This window comes from Dreissena polymorpha, chromosome 11 (genome assembly GCF_020536995.1).
Source record: "Dreissena polymorpha isolate Duluth1 chromosome 11, UMN_Dpol_1.0, whole genome shotgun sequence".
Lineage (NCBI taxonomy): Eukaryota > Metazoa > Mollusca > Bivalvia > Myida > Dreissenidae > Dreissena > Dreissena polymorpha.
Window position 1 is genome coordinate 70,911,484 of NC_068365.1, and position 21,165 is coordinate 70,932,648.

Genomic DNA, 21,165 nt, shown 5'->3' on the forward strand with positions numbered 1-21,165 from the left:
AAGAATGTGACCCGTCTCCCAGTTTCGCTCAATGGGTCAAGTTACCCACGGGTACTACTTCCCCGTACCCCTAAACTTTTTTTCTTACCAAAAATGTTTCGTACACCAATTTTTTTCGTACCAAATTTTTTTTCGTACCCAAAATTTTCGTACCCAAATTTTTTATCGTACCCAAATGTTTGTATCAACATACACAATTGTGGTGATATAGATAAACTTAAATTGATGTTTTATATCCATCCTCTTCAAAAGCATCGTCACACCAGTACTGCCAGTACTTTGATTTCAAATTGAAACCTGGTTTTGTGACAATTCTGTCCCTTGTTAATTCTTGTGAATGTGCCTGGTCCTATGGCTACATCTCCAGATCCGAATCATTTGTCTTTCTTTTAAAAAATTGCAACTTTGAACCTACCCAGATAATTAATTATGAGCAGTTCTGTCCAGACCTTTGGCAAGATTTGATTCCAAAGTGCCAATTGCTCATTTCAGAATGTGGTGAACATTTTCACAATATAGATTTTTGTTATGCCCCCCTTCGAGGAAGAGGGGTATATTGCTTTGCTCATGTCGGTCGGTCGGTCCACCAGGTGGTTTCCGGATGATAACTCAAGAACGTTTGGGCCTAGGATCATGAAACTTCATAGGAACATTGATCATGACTCGCAGATGACCCCTATTGATTTTGAGGTTACTAGGTGAAAGGTCAAGGTCACGGTGACACGAAATAGTAAAATGGTTTTCGGATGATAACTCAAGAACGCTTATGCCTAGAATCATGAAACTTCATAGGTAGATTGATAATGACTGGCAGATGACCCCTATTGATTTTCAGGTCACTAGGTCAAAGGTCAAGGTCACGTTGACCTGAAATAGTAAAATGGTTTCCGGATGATAACTCAAGAACGCTTATGCTTAGAATCATGAAACTTAATAGGTAGATTGGTAATGACTGGCAGATGACCCCTATTGATTTTCAGGTCAAAGGTCAAGGTCACGGTGACCCGAAATAGTAAAATGGTTTCCGGATGATAACTCAAGAACGCTTATGCCTAGGATCATGAAACTTGATAGGTAGATTGATAATGACTCGCAGATGACCCCTATTGATTTTCAGGTCACTAGGTCAAAGGTCAAGGTCACTGTGACCCGAAATAGTAAAATGGTTTCCAGATGATTACTCAAGAACGCTTATGCCTAGGATCATGAAACTTCATAGGTACATTGATCATGACTCGCAGATGACCCCTATTGATTTTGAGGTCACTAGGTCAAAGGTCAAGGTCATGGTGACCCGAAATAGTAAAATGGTTTCCGGATGATAACTCAAGAACGCTTATGCCTAGGATCATGAAACTTCATAGGTACATTGATCATGACTCGCAGATGACCCCTATTGATTTTGAGGTCACTAGGTCAAAGGTCAAGGTCACGGTGACCCGAAATATTAACATGGTTTCCGGATGATAACTGAAGAACGCTTATGCCTAGGATCATGAAACTTGATAGGTAGATTGATCAGGAATCACAGATGACCCCTATTGATTTTCAGGTCACTAGGTCAAAGGTCAAGGTCACAGTGACAAAAAACATATTCACACAATGGCTGTCACTACAACGTAGAGCCCATATGGGGGGCATGCATGTTTTACAAACAGCCCTTGTTTAATTTTTCATAACACAAAATTTTCATAATTAACAACTGTTTGAGTCATTATTACTTATGGTAAGCCTATCAACTAAGAGAAAGCTGAAATGAAGACAACATGTACACAATTTTGCAGTATCTATCTCCATTGTTTTACCTGCTGAGTCATATTTTCCAATCTATTTTTAGTTCTGCTCTAGAATTTGTTAGACCCCAGATATTGATCATTGCAGTGTGTAACTATTTACCACTTAGCTTACTGACCCTCTCACTTTGCTGTATGCCAGATGTTAATATCAGTGGTCAATAATAAAAGCTGGTTGAACTGTTGAATTTTTTTAGCTCAAGTCAGACTGTTTGCAAGAACAACATTTAACTCAGAAGGGAAGTGAATATAGCTATATGCAACCTGTATAAAACTAGAACAGCCTGCGAGTAACTGGCAGTCTGTTCAGGATTTATTATGCTCCCCCAAAATTTATTTTGGATGGAGCATATAGTTGCCGCTTCATCTGTCCGTGTGTCTGTCCGTGCACAATTTTTGTCCGGGCTATTTCTCAGCAACTAATGACTGGAATTCAATGAAACTTTATGGGCAGCTTCACTACCAAGAGGAGATGTGCATATTATCAGCGGGTTCTGGTCGGATGATACAGAGTTATGGCCCTTTGAAATTTTCCATTAACTGTACATACAGTGCAATTCTTGTCCCCCCCCCAACTACTAGATGTTTCCTTTTATCTGAATATATAGTGACAAAAATACTTTGGGAAGCATCCCCCGTCTCCTTCGGTTTCTTGTTCTCTTTGTTGCCAATCAGTTTCTAAGACTAGAAATGTTTGTTGCTGCTCAGTTTCTTAGAGTAGAATATGAAGCCTTTTAATTTGAATCTAGTAAGATAATTCTTAAACTGATTTTGATTTTCGGCTGGACTAGAAACGCGTCAAAATGCGTATCTGAGTGGGAAATGTTGACTGAATGATTATCTTCCAGGCATGGGCGAAGTCAGAACAGAATCTAATCACGAACACCTACCCTCACAGCCATCACATAGTCGTGAACGGTGGAGACCGACATTTACTGTACGAGAAATCAGATGCGGTGGTGGAACCGATCCGGAAGATCGTGAAACAGTGGCGTTCTAAACAGAATGCAAACATTGATAATGCCAAGTCTAGCTGATGAAGGAATGTGAATAATAATACATAATTCTAAAAAGGCAGCATTAATGTATATTTTAAGTGTGTTTAAAGTTTAATCAGTCTTAGTGATTAGTAAAATAGTGTTCTATGGGATTTGAATGTTGTTTGTAATTTGTATAACATTGAAAATTTGCTCATTGTGACTGTGGAGTCACTAATTTTCCTAGAGGTTTTTATCTTTTTGCTCCCTCCATTGCACAGTTATTTGGCCACAGCCAATATTTACCAAATAAACAATAAGTCATCATGCCTCCACTCCAGAGTACATTCTCATTCCTGTGTAATGTAGGAAGTAAATTGTTAATAAAATAAACAGGGTGTTGTCAACATACAATATACTGAATATCCATATATAAATTGTAAATATGTATGGTAACAAAAATGCAATTAATTTAAAAATGTGTAAATTAAATTCTGAATCGTCCAAACTCTACCAGATTGTTTATGTTCTTATGACGTAAACCTTGATTAACGAAATAAATGCACCTGCATTGTATGTTTATCCTTAAAATGGATGAACGTAATTCTGACATGTACGTTTTGTGGACTCCGTGCGCCTTGTAATGAAAAAAAACAAAACCATGCATAGATCATTCAGTAAAAAGACCTCAAATTTACACATGTTAACATATTTGAATAAGGTAATGAAGTTTGGTAAAGATACAGTTAAAAGTTAAAGATAGAAATAATAGATCTGACACGTTGAATTTTGCATTTTTCTTTTTAAAAAGAGCATTAACTCAGAAGTGCCTGGCTCAATTTTAATGTTCATTGTTCTTGCCCTCCATTTTTTGTCAACAAATTTTGGCATAAAGTTTGGTGAAGATTCAAATAAAATGTCAAGAGATTGGAAATGCAGAATTTTGCTTTTTTTTTCAAAAATCACCCTTGGCAGCGGCTTCCACATGGATATGGGTCATGCCGGGTCAAAACTAGGTCACAAGGTCACTTAGTGCATTTCAAGCATTTAGCATGGTGTCCGCTCGCTAATTAAAGAAGTTTTCATCCGATCTTCACCAAATTTGGTCAGAAGTTGTGTCTTAATAATATCTATGTCAAGTTTAAATATGGGTAATACGGGGTCAAAAACTAGGTCACGAGGTCACTTAGTGCAATTCAAGCATTTAGCATGGTGTTCGCTCTATAATTGATGAAGTTTTCATCTGATCTTCACCAAATTTGGTCAGAAGTTGTGTCTAGATGATAAATAGGTCAAGTTCAAATATGATTCATGCAGAGTCTAAAAATAGGTCACAGGGTCACTTAGTGAGTTTAAAACAATCTCCATTGTGTCTTTTACCCCAGTTCATTAGTTGTGATATGCTACACGTTTTTCATTCGTGCTTTTCACGATTTTTAGGAAATTGACAGACTGCATTTTATTTAAGGGTATTTTTATGCCTCCGAAGGATGGCATGTAGTTTTTTAACTGTAAGTCAGTCTGGCCGTCCGTCCAAAAACTTTAACATTGGTCATAACTTTTGCAATATTGAAGATAGCAACTTAATATTTGGCTTTCAAGTGTATCTCATGGGGCTGCACATTTTGAGTGGTGAAAGGTCAAGGTCGTCCTTCAAGGTCAAAGGTCAAATATATGGCATCTGTCCGTATGTCCGAAAACTTAAACATTGTTCATAACTTTTGCAATATTAAAGATAGCAACTTGATATTTGGCATGCATGTGGACATCATGGAGCTGCACATTTTGAGTGGTGAAATGTAAAGGTCATCCTTCAAGGTCAAAGGTTAAGAATATAGCTTCAAAGCGGCGAAGGGGGCATTGTGTTTCTGATAAACACACCTCTTGTTTTATCATGCTACTATTTTTCGCCCGTTTTCATTGGTGCTTTCTTACGATTTTACAAAATTGACAGTCGGCATTTTATTAACGGGTATTGTTATGTCCCCCACCACTATAGTGGGTGACATATTGTTTTTGCCCTGTCTGTTGGTTTGTGGGTTTGTTTGCGTCAAACTTCAACATTTGCCATAACTTGTGCAATATTGAAGATAGCAACTTGATATCTGGCATGCATGTGTATCTCATGCATATTTTGAGTGGTGAAAGGTCAATGTCAGCCTTCAAGATCAAATATATGGCTTCAAAGTGGCGCACTAGGGGACATTGTGTTTCTGTCAAACACATCTCTTGTTTACGGCATAATTTTCAAATATATATCATTTTGCCACTCAAATGGTGAAGTTATCAAGTTGTCCAAAACCTTCAAACGGGCGTATCTTGTGACAGTTTGGCACTCTTGTTTGTATTAATAAAGGACAATAACTCTGAAATGCCTGTTGCAAATTTGTTTGTTCCATTTTGTCAACAAACATTTCATGAAATTTTGGGTATTTAATTATTCATTCGTTTACATAGAAATAAAGCAATTAACTAAAAAAAACTTTCCTAAGTTTGGGGAGATTTTTTGGACATACATTAGAAATATGGAACTTTTCCTTAAATGGGAAAGTCCTGTTTCCCTGTAGTGTATAAAGAAAGATAAATGGTGCGCAGTTAAGATTGTTAAAAGAAACTTCCACGTTACACTACCAATACTGCAAAGTTCACCGTTTTTGTGCAATTTAAGATCTTTAGTGCCAACTGTGCTAATTCCTTGATTCCTCAAACTTGGCCTCCATTTTACATCAGCAAACAATTCAAAGGAAGTTAAGTGAAGATTGGATGAAAAATACTACTAAGTAAGCCAAATTAACTAGTTTCGATTTTTTTGCATAAATTTAGGGCAATGTTTCAAAAGTACCAATTGCAAAATGGCTGGTTAACAAACTTTATTATTTTATGTCAATAAACATTTTTAGGTTTGATGGGGGTCCACCGAGAAGTATTGTGCTGCCTGCCCATCCATGCACTAAGGGCGCTTTCATAATGTGTCCCAACAAGAAACGGTTGATAAAAAGATAGAGAATGCAAGATATGGTGCATATATTAATTTGGTATTCAAAAAACAATTAAGGTATACGTTTGGAATTATGGATAATAAATTATGTATGAGGCCTATATCATAAAGAATGTGTGGAAAGGACAGATACACATGTTCATTGCAATTAATAAGCTGCCATAATAGGTCCTTTGATCAAGGTTAACATTAATCATCAAATACTTTTCTTTGTTAAACACATAACAATGTTCAAAATCGACATTAAGCAAATTAAAAATCCACTTAAGTCAGTAAAATAAAGTGTGTTAGATTTTTTCCTGTGAGTTCGAGTGATTTCACAGTAACCTGTTTTGGGGAGGGGTAGGTTGGGCAGGTTTTTTAAGCGCAAAACAGACTGATGCAGCTACCTGCTACCAACATTTTACACAACCAAGCTGTCATTTTGTACCAAGCTATTTGAGCAAATAAATACAAATATCTTTCAGATGTTAATTAAATTCTAAATAAATTGGTGAAAGAAAAGTATAATAAAACTAAAAGCTACAAAGATGTGTTAGTTATAAAAATTGTATAAACTTCAAAATGGCAAATCCAGAAAAACACAGCAAATGCCATTGGTGACCACACATGTATTCAATATGTTCCCATGTATTGACTTCCGCATTTGATAAAATATATACTAACAGTCTATGTGGATACAAACAATCTTACTTTTTATCTCTAATATGACACCATAGAAAATCTAACCTCAATTTTAACCCTTAAAGCGCTGGAGCTGAATTTTAAAGGCCTTTGCAAACAGTTTGGATCCAGATGAGACGCCACAAAACGTGGCGTCTCATCAGGATCCAAACTGTTTGCTATTCTGATAGTATTCTTTGAAAAAAATCGAAGAAAATGCTAATTTTAGAAATTCTGCAGACGACATTTTAGCAGACGACAAATTTCCCAGCATGCAAAGGGTTAAGTTAACTAGCATTCTCATTGCCCATTTATTTTCTGATAGTAAACTTCCAAAGAAATAAAATCTTAAACATGTTAAATCCCCCAATCTTTACACATAATGTCAAATAACATAACAGGCTTTAAACAATAACACAAATACAGATTTTGATAGTGTCTTTAACACAGCAACATCGCAGGTGGTTTTGTTCCCATCAACACAGTTTTTCATTTGATCATCGGCCCTGTTACACAGTCGTTATGGTAACCAATTACGCTGGCACTCCGCTTGTGTCTCTCATGTTCTTGAAAGCTGTGGCTGTCCAATCCAGTTGTTTCATCAGATTCTCAAGACCTTTCGAGCAAATAAAAAAAAGATTTTTAGAAATGTATACACCATATGACCTACATTCACAAACCGACACCCGATGGTCTTTAGACTTTTCTATGTGTGTACTATGGGTATGTTGAAGACAGCAAAAACTTGAAAAACTTTCAGATTTACGAAAAAAAAAATTTTTTACAAGATGTCAGTCATTTTTGTTCGTTTATAGCTCAAAATAAGCAGTGGCATTTTTTTGGAAAATGGTTCGATACATAAAACATAAGGAAGGTGTGAAGTACAGATAATAGATTTACTGGACTCAAAAACTGAAGCACTCTCCAAGGCTTCACTTCATAAACATCTGTATTAAACATTAACCTTGTATTCTCTACAGTGTTGTCCCTAAAAATGTGAGTAGCCAGTAATATTTTCAAATAAGCCAGCGACTTGGAACGAAACAGGCGTTTTTTCCTCTGTTTTGAATCGATATTTTGGGGAAAAGAAGGGCACCAAGGTTTTAAAGGAAGGTCAACCACGACCACGAAGAAAAGAAAAGTTGTAAAATACCGTATTGTTTTACAATTATTAGTTTATATTGATTAAAATATCACGACTGGTATATTACATTACTTGAAAAACGTGGTTAAGTTTTCATATTTTCATTATATTTGGTAATAAATTTTACTGGGTATGTCTTCCAGGTAACTAACAGTTAACTATAAATAACGCCAGTAGATTGATCATCATCGTCACATGGTTAACCCAGAAATGCAAATTGTGCATGCATAGTGAAGTATATATATCTTATATATACAATGATCAATCTACTTGCGTTATTTATAGGGTGTATATCATTATGTCACCTATTTTCGCGATGTACTTTTGATTTCACATAGCGAAATTTTATTACCAAATATACTGAAAATATTACCTTTTTTCAAGTAATGTAATATAACAGTAATATAACAGTCGTGATATTTTAATCGATATAAACTAATAATATTTTCCTCATTCATGGTTGACTACTGTTGTTTTGAAGAGACGTCCTATGAACGCAAAATTGCATACAAGCGGAAAGTGTCGTCCCTGTTTAGCCTGTGTGGACTGCTTGCATGCAAGCGGAAAGTGTCGCCCCTGTTTAGCCTGTGTGGACTGCTTGCATGCAAGCGGAAAGTGTCGCCCCTGTTTAGCCTGTGTGGACTGCTTGCATGCAAGCGGAAAGTGTCGCCCCTGTTTAGCCTGTGTGGACTGCTTGCATACAAGCGGAAAGTGTCGCCCCTGTTTAGCCTGTGTGGACTGCTTGCATGTAAGCGTAAAGTGTCGCCCCTGTTTAGCCTGTGTGGACTGCTTGCATGCAAGCGGAAAGTGTCGCCCCTGTTTAGCCTGTGTGGACTGCTTGCATGCAAGCGGAAAGTGTCGCCCCTGTTTAGCCTGTGTGGACTGCTTGCATGCAAGCGGAAAGTGTCGCCCCTGTTTAGCCTGTGTGGACTGCTTGCATGCAAGCGGAAAGTGTCGCCCCTGTTTAGCCTGTGTGGACTGCTTGCATGCAAGCGGAAAGTGTCGCCCCTGTTTAGCCTGTGTGGACTGCTTGCATGCAAGCGGAAAGTGTCGTCCCTGATTAGCCTGTGTGGACTGCTTGCATGCAAGCGGAAAGTGTCGCCCCTGTTTAGCCTGTGTGGACTGCTTGCATGCAAGCGGAAAGTGTCGCCCCTGTTTAGCCTGTGTGGACTGCTTGCATACAAGCGGAAAGTGTCGCCCCTGTTTAGCCTGTGTGGACTGCTTGCATACAAGCGGAAAGTGTCGCCCCTGTTTAGCCTGTGTGGACTGCTTGCATACAAGCGGAAAGTGTCGCCCCTGTTTAGCCTGTGTGGACTGCTTGCATGCAAGCGAAAAGTGTCGCCCCTGTTTAGCCTGTGTGGACTGCTTGCATGCAAGCGGAAAGTGTCGCCCCTGTTTAGCCTGTGTGGACTGCTTGCATGCAAGCGGAAAGTGTCGCCCCTGTTTAGCCTGTGTGGACTGCTTGCATGCAAGCGGAAAGTGTCGTCCCTGATTAGCCTGTGTGGACTGCTTGCATGCAAGCGGAAAGTGTCGCCCCTGTTTAGCCTGTGTGGACTGCTTGCATGCAAGCGGAAAGTGTCGCCCCTGTTTAGCCTGTGTGGACTGCTTGCATACAAGCGGAAAGTGTCGCCCCTGTTTAGCCTGTGTGGACTGCTTGCATACAAGCGGAAAGTGTCGCCCCTGTTTAGCCTGTGTGGACTGCTTGCATACAAGCGGAAAGTGTCGCCCCTGTTTAGCCTGTGTGGACTGCTTGCATACAAGCGGAAAGTGTCGCCCCTGTTTAGCCTGTGTGGACTGCTGTCGCCCCTGTTTAGCCTGTGTGGACTGCTGTCGTCCCTGTTTAGCCTGTGTGGACTGCTGTCGCCCCTGTTTAGCCTGTGTGGACTGCGCAGGCTAATCTGATGAGACACTTAACGCACATTCATTAAGCCCTGTTTTCCCAGAACAAAGCTCATGTGTATTTACCTTTGGTCATGTGATCATTGAGTGGTTTCCCGGTCTCATCTATATTTACCTTTGGTCATGTGATCATTGAGTGGTTTCCCGGTCTCATCTATTGCCTTGTGGACCTCCGGGATTCCAAAGATGTTGGAGACGCTGAGGCAACCCAGCTCCCCCGTCATGACACGCAGCTGCATGGCCGCACGCATGCCACCATAAATACCTATTTAAAAACAAATACCATTGATTAAGTAGTTTCGTATTTCCCCACATATGTGAGCCACAGGTGTTGGGCGCGTGGCCAATTCACTGAAACACTATCAATATGTCATAAAACATTTTTCACCACTTTGACCAAAAAAATATTCTGATATAATATATATGAACATATATAAATATAAATTGCTTCTGACTCAAGTACTTTTCATGCTTACATTTAAACTAGAGAAAACTGTACCTAGGCTTTATTTACCATTTTTGGAAAAAGGTTAGCGCAAATCCACATCTTATATGGAAAGGTATAATTGTTTGAACTAGAATAATTATTGATGATATTGCCACAAAAAATAAAACTTAACAAAACCTTATCACTAAAATGGGTATTGCAACTTTGAAAGTGTTTATTTCTCACTAAATACCTCTTTTTACAACAGTTTGAAAGTAAATCGATCCATTTGGTGTTATTGGACTAAGTTTATGAAAGAAAGATACTCCTTCTATTGGGAATATATAAAAATAACTGCTTCAAAGCAGCCCCCAAAACCTTCTGGCATACCTGGTAAATAAGTGATGAAATAAGCCAATCAGATCTGACATACCTGTTAAATATGTGATGAAATAAGAACACAAAAATTATTGCATACTTGGTTAATATGTGATGAAATCATCAAAAAAATTACGTTGTTCCTGGTGAATATGTGATGAAATAAGCCATAAAGTTCACCAGCAAATTCGTTGAATTTATATCCCCCCATATGCTTCTGGACACATAAGTGTTATATTTGACACTCAAAAAAGCATTTTTTCAAGATACAAAGGGCCATAACTCTGTTATTATCAGATGGTGTACAATGCCATTTGGCATGCATCATCCTCTTATCCATATATATACTCATACCAAGTTTAAATGAAATCCGCCAAAGCACTTCCAAGATATGGCTCCGGAAAGACGGACGGACAACGCCAAACAATATCCCTCCGCCTATGGCGGGGGATAATAAGCCATAAAGTCCTGGCATACCTGGTGAATATGTGATTAAATAAACCAACAATTCTGGCATACCTGGTGAATATGTGATTAAATAAACCAACAATTCTGGCATACCTGGTGAATATGTGATTAAATAAACCAACAATTCTGGCATACCTGGTGAATATGTGATTAAATAAACCAACAATTCTGGCATACCTGGTGAATATGTGATTAAATAAACCAACAATTCTGGCATACCTGGTGAATATGTGATTAAATAAACCAACAATTCTGGCATACCTGGTGAATATGTGATTAAATAAACCAACAATTCTGGCATACCTGGTGAATATGTGATTAAATAAACCAACAATTCTGGCATACCTGGTGAATATGTGATTAAATAAACCAACAATTCTGGCATACCTGGTGAATATGTGATTAAATAAACCAACAATTCTGGCATACCTGGTGAATATGTGATTAAATAAACCAACAATTCTGGCATACCTGGTGAATATGTGATTAAATAAACCAACAATTCTGGCATACCTGGTGAATATGTGATTAAATAAACCAACAATTCTGGCATACCTGGTGAATATGTGATTAAATAAACCAACAATTCTGGCATACCTGGTGAATATGTGATTAAATAAACCAACAATTCTGGCATACCTGGTGAATATGTGATTAAATAAACCAACAATTCTGGCATACCTGGTGAATATGTGATTAAATAAACCAACAATTCTGGCATACCTGGTGAATATGCGATTAAATAAACCAACAATTCTGGCATACCTGGTGAATATGTGTTAAAATAAGCCAAAAAGTTCTGATGTACCTGGGTACCGTTTTACTAACAATACTTAAGTATTGCGTAAGTATTGGCGTAAGTTGACAAGTTACGAATAACTTACGCATTTCGTAAGTGCGTTTTACTAACATTGCGTAAGTTTGACATCGTACGTTAAGGTGGCAGGGGATATATCAGTGAAAGGGGGGTCCATGAAAATTACATATCTTTAGGGTAGGGGTAAGCTATGGTCTTTAAAAATCAATTGGGTATTTATAAGATGTATTTCTTGTGTTAGGTTTGAGAAAGAATGTCTCAAAATTTTGGAAAAAAACATTGAAACTCGTGACAGCTCCCTAGCAAGTAAATGTTGAATCTTCAAAAAGGAGGTTTTCACTTTTGGCGGAAGTCAATATTTCACGCTGCAGAAACAGAACAGAACTTTGGAGGTAAATTGTGAAAAATCTAAACGTATGGGAGACACTTTTCTATGTGAATAAACACAGCACAGGGATGAAATTAATGAGTAATGTAGCCAAAACTAGGATTGCATTCTGTTTGAATGTACTGTGCATGCCATGAAATGGGTCAAATTTCTTAAGTTTTCATTAAAAAATGAGGTGGGTGGGGGGAAAGATCAAGGGCCATAGTTTCACAAGTGAAGAAACCAGCCTTGTGTTTGACTGTATTTTCAATGTATGTTGCCTATGTTATGACACTGACACAAAAAGACTTTCATGTGTCACTTTGTTTTGATGAAATGGATTTGACTGTTTGCGGCCTTTCGGAACTCGAAATTTGGTCAAAAATATATCCCCTGCCCCCTTAATAGCAAAATGCAAAATTTTAAAATTCTGTTTATCATACAAAAATTGATACAAACATTCCACAAATGTGTTGCGGTAACAAATCGAACATAATTTAGCATATATCTTTTAACCGCTATGGTTTAGATTATGGAAAACAAAGGGAGGTAATAATGTTAAAAAACATTGCTTATTTTAGGAAAATTTCACGTGTACTGGTTTTGCACTGGAAAACAATGTTTAAACTCATATTTTTATACTAGCATCTACATTTGCACATTTTCTGAGCTCGAATACTAAAATAAGCAAGATAAGTATGCAGTTTTGTAGAAAAAGTTGTTAAAATAGCAAAACCATGCAAAATAGTGGTTTGTAACATGCCGCAAACATAAATTATTTTTTCTTCTTATTTAAAGTCATCATGGCAACATATTTCTTCATGGCACACCTAACAGATGAAGAAAGACTAAGATTGAATCATTTATTTGATAATAAATACCAAATAATAAATGAATGCCACATCTGGAAGGGGGCATGCACTCCGAACGGCTATGGTGTTCTGCGGTGTAGTTTCCGCGGCAAACGGCTAAGGCTTAAAGCTCACCGCGCACTATATTTTCTTGAAACTAAACATGCCATGTCATCAAAAATGCATGTGTCGCATTTATGCCATAATAAACTTTGTGTCAACATCAAGCACTTAAGTTATGAGCCTCAAAACATTAATAACAACAGACAAATATGTGCTCATGAAGGTTTATGTCATGGTCATTATGGCTATTCAGGTTGCAAGATTTGAGGTAATATAAATAGTTTGGACACCTGTCACTGTTGTAAAATTAATGTTACAAATATTGCTGCTACACAGTTAAATTGTTATATTGTTTTGGTTCTATTTACACATTTTAATTTCCAAGATTGATTCCATAGTCATGTTCTTTTGTAACTTTACTAGGAGCCTTGTACAATGACTGGGAAAGTACAGCCCTATTCGCCCTTTTTCTGTGGCTTAAATATCGAGATGTCTTGTATTCATGTTTTTGTTTGCGATCACTGTGGTACCGTGCTATGTTCTGTGTGAACATAGCATATCTGTACATCGGATCGCTTGCCTCGATATTAATGCCACAGCGCCCAGCAAGTTGAAGTAAGGATAAGCCACGGCCCACGCTTGCACCGAGTGTTGCGGAGTAGCATAGAGCTGTAAATGATCTTTTCCAGACCATGCTCTTGGGAGCATATGAAAACAGCCTACTGTGCATGTTTTCACATCTGTTAGTATTGTGTAGTTGCACAGTGTCCCTTAGCTGTTGTACTCCACAGTACTTGTCCAAGACCTTCTGCAATTTTTGTTTGTCTGCTGCTGACAACACAACATTCTTGCCATATGGCAAATACCTTGTACTGTGTCCTTTCAGATGTGCAGTGCAGACAACAGATTTGTGCTTGCAGCTATCGTGTGACCCTGAGAAACAATCTAGAACATTAGTGACTGCTTCTCGAGCCCGGGCAAGGTACAACTCGTCTCCACGCAGAAGCTTCCTCAGTCTGGTAAGTTCGAGCCGTACTCTGGTACGGATAGCTGTAGCTAATTTCTTGCAGTACAGGAGCCTATCCATTCCCTTTGGCTGCTTTATGCACGCGGAACGCAAGTGCTTGTGTAGATTTCGCATATTATGAATAAAGCACTTGAAATGTTGGACTTTCTCCTGTACCTTGGCATTGTGCTCCCTCATAGCTTTGGCAAGTGAAGCACTACCATCAGTGGTCACAGACTTAACTTTAAGAATATTTTGATTTTTGATATTTTCCAAAGATTTTTTAAGAAATATTGCCTCTGCCTGATTAATTGATGTTTCGTCACAATAATTCTTTTTGCAAGATCTGTCTAAATGATTACAGTTGGGTTTGCTGCAAAGTTTATTTCCAATGTGAAGATCTACAGGCAGGTGTTTAGATGTTGTTTTCTCAATTACAGGTGCGAAAACTTGAGTTGCTGTGTCACATCCAGCTTGTGGTCTGCTTGTATACGCGACATCAAACTCCACATCTGTTTCACCGGAACACCCAGCAAGGTTTGAAATACGCCTCACATATTCCTGATTTTTTACTAGTTGCTGACGTCCCATGTCTTCCACTTGGTCAGCAACAGTGTTCAGCTTCCTCTGCATGCCCTTCTTGTCTGGAGCCTGTATATTGAGGCAGGCCAGCAGTAACTGTATGTCTGATATGCCCAATTTTGAGCACAGCACTGGAAGAAGCAAGCTGACATTCAGGACTCCTAGTGGCTTGCCATGCTTCTGTGGGATGCTGGTGTATAATGGAATTTCATCTGAGCAAAAGTCACAGTTGTGGCATAACACCTTAATATCCACACATAGTCCTTTTCTGTCTGTGATATTGTAATCCAGGCTAGGTTGATCACAGCTGTGATTCCCTATGCACTTGAAAATGTTTCCAAACTGACTTATGTTTACAATGATGTTCTCATTGTCAGATATATTTGCACTTTGTTTCTCAGGCTGTGGTACTGTCTGACGTGGTCGCAGTTTAAAAGGGAGAACGAGTGGATCTCGAGAACGGTTACACGCATTCAAGACATCGTTAGCCACAGAATCACCCAATCGCACGACACTTTCCAGGTCAGGGTCTAAATTCAACGGAATGGAATCTTGATCTTGTTTCTCTACACAGCGCACATGACTGCTGTTATAGTTTGGAAATACTCCTTTTTTGAAAAGTGCACCTTTGTTTTTCCTAGCGCGATTGTTTTTATAACTGTGCTGTGATTTCTTATGAAGTGATCTCATTTTGAATGGTATTTTATCCAAGGTGTTTTAAAAGATACATCTGCTCAACACTATAGACTTGTAAACAATAAGGCCACTTCATTGTTTTAGCAAATTCTGGTCTTTTTTATCTACATAATGAGTGCAGCAGGGTCAGGTGTCCAGATAGTGTTTGTTTTATTGTACCAATTAGTACACATGCAAATACAGAGGAGTCAAACTTGTATATGGACATAGGATTTAGCTCCCTTGTGTACAGTGAAAACAGTATTCAATAAAGCTGCATTTTGGCTTTAAAACACTGAAGGGCCAGTAGCTTTGGGACTATCTTTGGTCATGATCTATGAATCTAAGTATGTGCAACTCCAGATGGAGTATGGGTATTTTATCCAGTGTCTTTTTGTAATCTGTGCACAATTATAGGTTCAAATAACTTTTGAGACTGTACTTTCTCTCGGCATTGACCATGAATGTCAATATTTGGTGCATGTACTATGTATTCATAGGGGAATATACCTCTGTAAGACTGATTGATATTGTCAATTATCATTTTAAACATTTGACCAATAACTTGTGCTTCTCTAATAAATAGAGTCAAATGTTGTGAATAGGAACACTATTTGTTGGATTATTTCTGATCTGGTTGTTTCCCTTGAATTGTGTGAAATTTTGGAATTACTGTAAAATACAAACAAAACACAGTATACAGTTAAGAAATGTTGCATTTAATTTATTAAACATTATATTTCAATATAACAAAAGCTTTTTGTGTTATCATGCATATATTAAAAAACTTAAGGTGGCAGGGGATATATCAGTGAAAGGGGGGTCCATGAAAATTACATATCTTTAGGGTAGGGGTAAGCTATGGTCTTTAAAAATCAATTGGGTATTTATAAGATGTATTTCTTGTGTTAGGTTTGAGAAAGAATGTCTCAAAATTTTGGAAAAAAACATTGAAACTCGTGACAGCTCCCTAGCAAGTAAATGTTGAATCTTCAAAAAGGAGGTTTTCACTTTTGGCGGAAGTCAATATTTCACGCTGCAGAAACAGAACAGAACTTTGGAGGTAAATTGTGAAAAATCTAAACGTATGGGAGACACTTTTCTATGTGAATAAACACAGCACAGGGATGAAATTAATGAGTAATGTAGCCAAAACTAGGATTGCATTCTGTTTGAATGTACTGTGCATGCCATGAAATGGGTCAAATTTCTTAAGTTTTCATTAAAAAATGAGGTGGGTGGGGGGAAAGATCAAGGGCCATAGTTTCACAAGTGAAGAAACCAGCCTTGTGTTTGACTGTATTTTCAATGTATGTTGCCTATGTTATGACACTGACACAAAAAGACTTTCATGTGTCACTTTTTGTTTTGATGAAATGGATTTGACTGTTTGCGGCCTTTCGGAACTCGAAATTTGGTCAAAAATATATCCCCTGCCCCCTAAGTGAAAAAAATGATCGTAACTCTCCAACTTGGAGGTGACATGTAAACAAACAACAACAACTCTGACGGTTAAACTATACTATTTTTACTTTGTTGTTTTATGTAACCCATCTGCTTTCGTAAGTGTGTTGTCACCTAGTGTCGTCTGCACTTGTTTAAGTTGTAACTTGTCACAATGGATGCGGTAACGCTTAATGAGAAGAAAAGAGAAAAATGGAAATTGAATTGGACAAAAATAGAAACGGAGGTGTTAGCAGCTGCTTACATCGAGCAGCATGCGTTGATAAACGGCAATTTTTCATCGACGTTGTCTGGAAAAGATAAGGATCTTGCGTGGGAAAAAATTGCAGAACAGTGAGTATCATCTAGCGCACTATTATATCTTCTTTGAAACTTAACAATGAACACAATTTTAGATTAGAAAAAAACACAACGTGACATGTGCTTACTGTAGTTTAAACGCTCAAAAACACCATAATAATTTATTATGCTCCCCCCATTTTTTTTTGGGGGGGGGGAGCATATAGTCGCCGCTTCGTCTGTCCGTGCGTGTGTCCGTCCGTCCGTGCACAATTTTTGTCCGGGCTATTTCTCAGCAATTAATGACCGGAATTCAATTAAACTTTGTGGGAAGTTTCACTACCAAGAGGAGATGTGCATATTATCAGCCGGTTCTGGTCGGATGATTTTTCACAGAGTTATGGCCGTTTGAAATTTTCCATTAACTGTACATATAGTGCAATTCTTGTCCCCCCCCCCACCTACTAGACGTTTCCTTTTATCTGAATATATAGTGCAATATTGTGGTCGATCTCTAAAAATCCTTGGATTTCTCCTTCGAGCGTTCCTTCTAGGAAATAACGCGGCCATATTTACGAAAATACTGAATGCTTACGCATGCTTTTTTTGTTCGTAAAGTTGCGTTAAAACTTACGTAAAACTTACGTACGCATTTTTTAGTAAAACGCATTTGCGCAAAAATTTCAAACGTACGCAAGGAATTACGAAAATCGTAGACATACGCTAGCGTAACTCTGTTAGTAAAACGGTCCCCTGATGAATATGTGATGAAATAAGCCAAAACTGACGTACCCAGTAAATATAAGACGAAATATTCCAAAACATTCTGGCATACCTGGTGAATATGTGACGAAATAAGCCTAAAAGTTCTGAGGTGCCTGTTTAACATGTAATAAAATAAGCCAAAACCTTCTGAGGTACCCGGTGAATATGTGATGAAGTAAGCCAAAAAGTTCTGTTGTACCTGGTTAATATGAGACCAAATAGGGCAAAATGTCTGATGTAACTGGTGAATATGTGGTGAAATACACCAAAAGGCTCTGATTTACCTGGTGATAATGTGATAAAATAAGCCAAAAAGATCTGCCATACCTGGTGAATATGTGATGATTCCACTGGGGCGCCACGCGAAGCTGCTGCCCGGGAAGTGGTCTAGAAGATTGGCCAGGGCTGGCGGGATGCAGTGATTGTACTCGCAGGAGATCAGCAGGAACCCATCAGCTGCCTTGAGTGTCTCATTGGCCTGATCATTGAAAGAGTTAAGAATTATAAGCAGTGGTTATACTCACTGGACATAACCCTTTACCAATAAGATATGTATTTTCACGCCTTTGTAGTACCTAAAAAAATTAACTTTAATTAAAGTTAAGACCTTCCTTATTAGATTCACATTTTAAAGGCTTAATTTCCAACCCTTAGATACTGATGAGCAGCAAACAGAAGTTACTTGCAGGCTGTTCTAGTTTTATGCTGTTTGCACATAGCCATTTTCACTTTGCTTCTGAATGGGAAAGGGTGAAGCAAGATTTTAATAATCTTTAATAATAATGTGTCGTGTTCTGACAAAACTGGACATAATGCATGTGCGTAAAGTGTTGTCCCAGATTAGCCTGTGCAGTCTGCAGTCTGCACAGGCTAATCAGGGACGACACTTTCCGCCCAAACTTGATTTTCGGTAAGGAGGGACTTCCTTGAAACTATAAAAATACCATAAAAGCAGAAAGTAACGTCCCTGATTAGCCTGTGCGGACTGCACAGGCTAATCTGGGACGACACTTTACGCACATGGCCATTAAGCCCAGTTTTGTCAGAACATCCCTATCGTCCCTAATTAGCCTGTGCAGACAGACTTATCTGAGACGACACTTTACATACATGCATTAAACACAGTTTTCTCAGAGCAGGGCTCAATTACAAGTATAAACATTTAAACATGTCCATATACATACAGTTGTCTGGACGGAAAATTTAAGAAAATTCACACAATTCCAAAAATTAATTATGTTTCAGACTTTTTTTAGTGTTAAAAATTTAAAATATAGACTGCAGCATTGTCAGCAGGAGAGAAACCTAATTATAAAATGTGGTCCTGAATGTATGGTCAGGAAAGAAATACACAACAAACTCAAACAATCAGAATATTTAAGTATGTAAAATATCATTTTATATTGTATTGTAGATAGTTGTTACATTGAAAAATTGGCCCCCGGGACATGGCCAGCTTATATTTACTATTTGCCCCCCTGTGTCATGACATGATCAAACTAAGTAGAAAGATGTTTCATACCAATTGTGACACATCTAGAAGTTGTAGTTGCAAAGACGTGTATTTTTTTTATAATAAAGTTTTTGATAACACCTATAATGTTTCAGATATTCTAAGTAAAAAAAGAACCACAACTTCTCCTATAAAAGTTCTTTCTATGGACAAGTGTCCATAGTAAATCCTGTAATACGACCCTTTTACTCGTGACAAATATTTGAATGGAAAATCTTTTAGAAAACAATAAAAGCCTGTGACACACTTGGAAAAGAAAAAAAAGTGCACAACATATAGAGAATATTGGTAGGTTCTGTGTATATCTGGTACTTGAATTTATTGAACGAAATGCTTGCAATTGAAAGACTTGTGTTATATACATGATCTTTTTCCAACAAAATACAGAAATGCTTTATTTAATTGAGGAGTCTTTTAAATTCCAAACCCACATACTTAAAAAACCTTATCTAGAAACATGTCAGAGACACTTAACAGCGATTTTTTTTGTCCAATTGGGAAAAGTACCCGTACCGGTCCAATTGTGAAAAATTAAGTCGTAAAAACCCTCAAATTGGGAAAAATCGAGTCATGAAACAATCAAATTGGGAAATTGGTGTATTTGATTTTATGCTCCCAAATACTTTAAAATTGATAACTAAGTGTTTTCAAGCTGTCAATATTATATTTACATAGGTTCAAACCATAGCTGCACAGGGGAACTAACAAAATGTTGCATTTTCCAAAAAAAAAAAAAAAAAAAATTTTTTTTTTTTTTTTTTTTTTTACCTTAAATTGGGAATTTTATGGCCAGCAATTGGGAAATTTGTAGTTTTTTCGTAATTGGGAAAGTGACGTTTACCGGTACTTTATAAAGAAGGAAAAAAATCGCTGCTTTAGTCCTCACAAATCCTGTTTGTGTCTGCCCTTGATGATCGTGAGGGCATGGATGTAGTTTCACCCTTTCCCACTCAGAAGTGATAATAACTATGTGCTTACAGCATAAAGCCAGAAAAAGGTTGCCGTGGTGTAATGGATATGGTGTCCGCCAGGAAATCATGTGTTCAATCCACATCATGGGAGCGTTCTTTAGATCTCCCCCAAAGACCCCAAGTACTGGTTTTAGGCCCAGGAAATGGACTCGAGAGCATTGATATAAGCCTTAGGCTTTTGATGCAATAGGTTGAAGCTAAAATAGCCTGGGAGTAACTCGCATTCTGTTCAAGTTTTATGCTGTTTGCTGCTCATAAGTATCTAAGGGTTGGAAATGAACCAGTTACATTTTGAATCTAGTAAGAGAGATCTTTCATTAAAAATAACTTTCAAAGGGACTACAAATGTGTCAAAATAGGTATCTAAGTGGTAAAGGGTTAAATTTAATATCTGAACTAGTTACAGTGATAATGTACTTGTTGCATGCATGCTTTTTTAAATCTAAATTTCACCATGGACACAAACCATAGCCTACCCTTTCTTAAAACTCAAGGGTTTAACAATCATGATTAATCATGCTTAGTCACAGTGATTGGCAGGGGTTTTTCAATCCATTTTGGGAAAAGGAGTCTGGTCATATTGTTTTTTTTAAATCGATGAATGGCAGATTTGCGAACTTTTTTATTCACAAAATGGACCAAGTAGGGATTTTCCTATCAACAAATATTGACACATCAGGCCTTCACCTGGCCATGTTAAGAGTAAATGCAATTTGCCTGAAAAGTAGGCTCACTTGGGGAAACTAACTTAATAAAAATTCTGTTTGGGATCGGGTCTGCTTGTTTTGGGATCGCTTTCATTAAATAGCCTTTTTTAATAGCAGGAAACCCCTTATATTGGTCAAGGTAGGTGAATGGTCATAAAAATCCTGAACATAGATGAACATTTTTATTTCAAGATCTGTTTTTAAGGTAGAGAAATCAAGAAGATAAATTCAAGCATCAACCAGAATTTGTTTAATACAAAAAGGGGGCATCATTCAGAATAATTGCAATCCAGATTAGTGGAACTTGGTCAGTGAAGTTACCCAATAACCTCAAACACATAGTAACTGAAGTTAAGAA

At 37.7% G+C, this 21,165-nt stretch overlaps 2 protein-coding genes across 5 annotated transcripts in view; one reads left to right on the forward strand and one right to left on the reverse strand.

Annotated features, from left to right (window-relative positions):
• The window catches only part of LOC127850464 (uncharacterized), a 35,002-nt gene extending 31,298 nt beyond the window's left edge, over window positions 1-3,704 (forward strand). For both annotated transcript variants that reach the window (XM_052383512.1, XM_052383513.1), the window contains exon 12: window positions 2,642-3,704. In XM_052383512.1, the coding sequence (XP_052239472.1) occupies window positions 2,642-2,830 (189 nt within the window). In that variant the 3' untranslated portion in view covers window positions 2,831-3,704. The remainder of the gene's footprint in view (window positions 1-2,641) is intronic.
• A 3,024-nt stretch (window positions 3,705-6,728) lies between these two features.
• Window positions 6,729-21,165, reverse strand: part of LOC127850469 (quinone reductase-like) — a 28,117-nt gene continuing 13,680 nt past the window's right edge. For all 3 annotated transcript variants that reach the window (XM_052383538.1, XM_052383541.1, XM_052383539.1), the window contains exons 4-6: window positions 17,944-18,094; window positions 9,590-9,739; window positions 6,729-7,047 (exon numbers count right to left, since the gene is read on the reverse strand). In XM_052383538.1, the coding sequence (XP_052239498.1) occupies window positions 6,965-7,047; window positions 9,590-9,739; window positions 17,944-18,094 (384 nt within the window). In that variant the 3' untranslated portion in view covers window positions 6,729-6,964. The remainder of the gene's footprint in view (window positions 7,048-9,589; window positions 9,740-17,943; window positions 18,095-21,165) is intronic.